This window comes from Aplysia californica, unplaced genomic scaffold (assembly GCF_000002075.1).
Source record: "Aplysia californica isolate F4 #8 unplaced genomic scaffold, AplCal3.0 scaffold00022, whole genome shotgun sequence".
In the NCBI taxonomy this organism is placed as follows: domain Eukaryota; kingdom Metazoa; phylum Mollusca; class Gastropoda; order Aplysiida; family Aplysiidae; genus Aplysia; species Aplysia californica.
This window is the reverse complement of record NW_004797292.1, coordinates 2380650-2384314: the sequence shown is the minus strand read 5'-3', so window position 1 is coordinate 2384314 and position 3665 is coordinate 2380650. Positions and strand designations below refer to the sequence as shown.

Genomic DNA, 3665 nt, shown 5'->3' with positions numbered 1-3665 from the left:
GCACACGCACATTAATAATAATTGACAATAATAATAATTAACGATATTAGTTATTAATGATGATAATAAGGATGATAATGACCATAATAATAATAAATATCATTTTTATAGTGCTTATACCCGCTTAAAAGCAAGCTATATTCGCTTTATAAGCTATTGTTGTGTATATGTGTGTATGTGTCTCTATGTAAGTGTGTGTCTGCGTGTGTGTATATATGTGTGTGTGTGTGTGTGTGTGTGTGTGTGTGTGTGTTTATGTTTGTGTGTATTACACTGTATTAGATTGTGTTTGTGTGCGTGTAAAATGGATTTATGACATGATTTGACACTCTTACTACTCAGAAGATTTGACTTCAAATTTGACAATGACCAACCAAAATAAATTGTCTGCCAGATATTTTCACACTTGCACAGCTAACGATTTTTATTCCCCAAAAAGTCGTATTTGTTAGTCATTTTTAATGAGCTGTCGATGAGTTTATATGTGCATTTTAACAAATCTAGCATAGACATGCGGGCAGTTATAGGTTTTTCAGTGTTATGTTAACTGGCATTCTTTGGATGCTTACGTAAGAGTACATGACCCGTAGCGATGCGTACTTGCAAGGAAGAGACATTAATTGTTAGGGACATCGTGGTGAAATCAAGCACTTGTCAAAATTATGAAATCGGAGAAACTGGCATTTTTCTTCCCCTTTTGGTTATTTTTTTATGGAATATTTAATTTTTGGCTTAATACCTCTTATGTGTCTGTTTAAGAACACATTCCTGTGTGGTTTTTACTTAAAAACGTTTATATAAAGCAAACACAAAAATGTAAATTTACAATTTCCAAGGACTCTCAAGGTTTGGTAGTCATCAAATTTTGACGACCAATTTTCTCGCTTATTTTACCTCTGAAACCAGGTAGTATTTTAAAAAGGACCTCCCCTAAACTAAACGATCTAAATCGTGTCAAAATTGTTTTATCTCAACTTCATTTGTGATTTTTTTTGTAAGTAGGTCTGTAGTGTCATTTATTATGACATATCTGTAATGACATTTGTAATGATAAAAGTAACATCTCTAATGAAGTCTGTTTTGATATCTGTAATGGTCAAGTAGTATATTTATTTGTAATGACAGATTCATATGTAAGGACACTTGTTTAATGACGCATGTAATGACAACTTCGTCTGGCACAACATATGTAATGTCAGTTACATCTGTGTAATGATGTGCATAATGACAAGTTCATCTGTGATGACATCTGTGTAATGATGTACATAATAATAATAATAATATACAACGTTTATATAGCGCATTTCCAAAAAGGTAGCTCAATGCATTTTACATTGGAACACCCATTTTCAAAACCTTTCTTACTACTTCCTTTCGTCTCATGCAATTATTATATATTTATGCGCGCACGCACACACACACACACACACACACACACACACACACACACACACACACACACAGAGACTATTTTCATTTAGACATAGGCACAGAACAACTATAATTTAAAAAAATAACGTTAAAAGCTTATGAAGGATAGGCCTGCTGGAACAGAAAATGTTTAAGATGTCTTTTGAAGCTATCAATTGTTTTTGTTTGTCTTAGTTCCATGGGTAATCTGTTCCACATAAATGGACCAAGATATGAGAAAAATAAGTTCATCTGTGATAACATCAGTAATGAGACCAGCAATGGTCAGTACATCTGTAGTGATGTAAGTATTCACACCTGTAATGGCGAGTGTATCCGTAATACCCCACAGAAGATGAACGGCGACTGAAGCAGACCGGAGCGGAGTTCTGCCGCACCAACAGGGGAGGCCTCATCACGTTCCACGGGCCCGGGCAGCTGGTGGCCTACCCTGTGCTCAATTTGCAGAAGTTCAATCCCAGCATGAAGTGGTAAGTGTCTATAATTTCTTGATTAATATCGCTATATTTTTAATAGAGAATTAATGAGAATACATGTACTGTCAAATTGGCAAAATGTTGATTAAAAGTTATATGCTCAGTGCTCGTCTAGTGGTAAACAATACCTGAGTCAGGTATTCAGCATGTTGTTCAATTTAGAAAAAAACAAAGAAAAAAAACAGTTAATTTTAAAGAATATCTGTATAAGATTTGGGGGGGGGGGGGGGGGGTGTGGAGGGGACTGATTATTCTGATAGTTTGTCGTTTCCTTTGACTTTGAATTGTATTGCTTTTCTCTCACCATGCAGTCGTTTTCTTTTTCATTTTCAGGTATGTGGGTCAACTGGAACAAACGCTCATTAAAACTTTACAGAGATTTGGGTTGTCGGGCCGGACCACAGACCAAACTGGCGTGTGGGTGGACGACAGGAAAATTGCTTCAATCGGTAATACATTTTATGCATAGACCTTTGTGTCTCACTTATAAGAACAGAGAAAATATGCTTGCCTGTATTGTTAAAGTGTTTCAATTGGTAGTACATTTTATGCGTAGACTTTGGTGTTTACTTATTGGAGCAGAGGATAGGTGTCTGCCTTTGTTAAAACGCTTAATAGGTTGTACATTTTATAATTAGACGTTTGCGTTTATTAGAGCAGAGGATAGATACTTGCCTTTTTTGGTAAAGTGTTTCAATTGGTAATACATTTTATGTGTAGACCTTTGTGCTTGATTATTAGAGCACAAGAAAGGTGCTTGCCTTCATTGTCTTCGATTTTGGATATTTTCTGTAACTTTCGTTATTTGCACTTTTGACCCTAGAAACTTGGTGGATTTGGAGGATTTAGTAGACCACATACAATCTTCACTGATATAGCCTGTTCCCCAGGTCCTCAACACAGTCCATAATTATACTTTTTGTAGTTTTCTACACATTACCTGCAGTTTCAATTTGTATGACAGACATTTTGAAATAAAAACTTGGACAATTAAAGTTATTTTTTATGTTTTGTTTTAGTAAGAGTTTTACAGCACTTGCAATACAATTAGATTAAATATAAATGCCGAAGATTAGAGGTGTTACTAGAGAATAACAAGCGCAACAAAAAGGGGGAGAGATAAGAACGATAGATGTTTTATTGAAAAGAAGGAGCGAACCGCACCAGAACACCTGCCAACCACCCACAAGTTATATTTTAGGTTATACTTGACAGTTCTTCATTATGCTTTAGTATAATTAGTCTGCTTGCAACCACATTGGAAAGCAAAAAGTTCTTTAATAAAACAGAAAAAAAAAATGTTATCCTCAGGTCTGCACGGCAGCCGGTATGTGACAACACACGGAGTGTCCTTGAACTGCGACGTTGACCTGTCGTGGTTCGAGCAGGTGACCCCCTGTGGGCTAGAGGGTGTGGAGATGACCAGCCTGAGCCGAGAGCTGGAGCACCCCGTGCCGTACCAGGACGCCATCAAGCCTTTCCTTAGGTCAGTGAATGAACCCAGACCTTATGTTGACTTGTCGTTTTACCGTCTTACAACCTGTCCCCGTGGTTTTATGCACCCTGCATAATTTAGCAAAATTTGATCATTTTTTACATAATTTCTGGTTATTTTCCTTTATCGTTATTTGATAACATTAACAGAATCACATAATTTCACATTTTTGGCCTCAGTTTGCATAATTTCAGAATTTTTCTTGGATAAAGCGACGGGGACAGTACAACACTGTGCCTTTGAAAAAGATATTGGGGGGGGGG

At 36.5% G+C, this 3665-nt stretch overlaps 1 protein-coding gene across 1 annotated transcript in view; it reads left to right on the top strand.

Annotated features, from left to right (window-relative positions):
* Positions 1 to 3665, top strand: part of LOC101853051 (putative lipoyltransferase 2, mitochondrial) — a gene marked incomplete in the record, with an annotated part of 42638 nt that overhangs the window by 37533 nt on the left and 1440 nt on the right. The window contains 3 exon segments of the mRNA XM_005090872.3: positions 1763 to 1901; positions 2241 to 2356; positions 3219 to 3393. Coding sequence (XP_005090929.2) covers positions 1763 to 1901; positions 2241 to 2356; positions 3219 to 3393 — 430 coding nt within the window.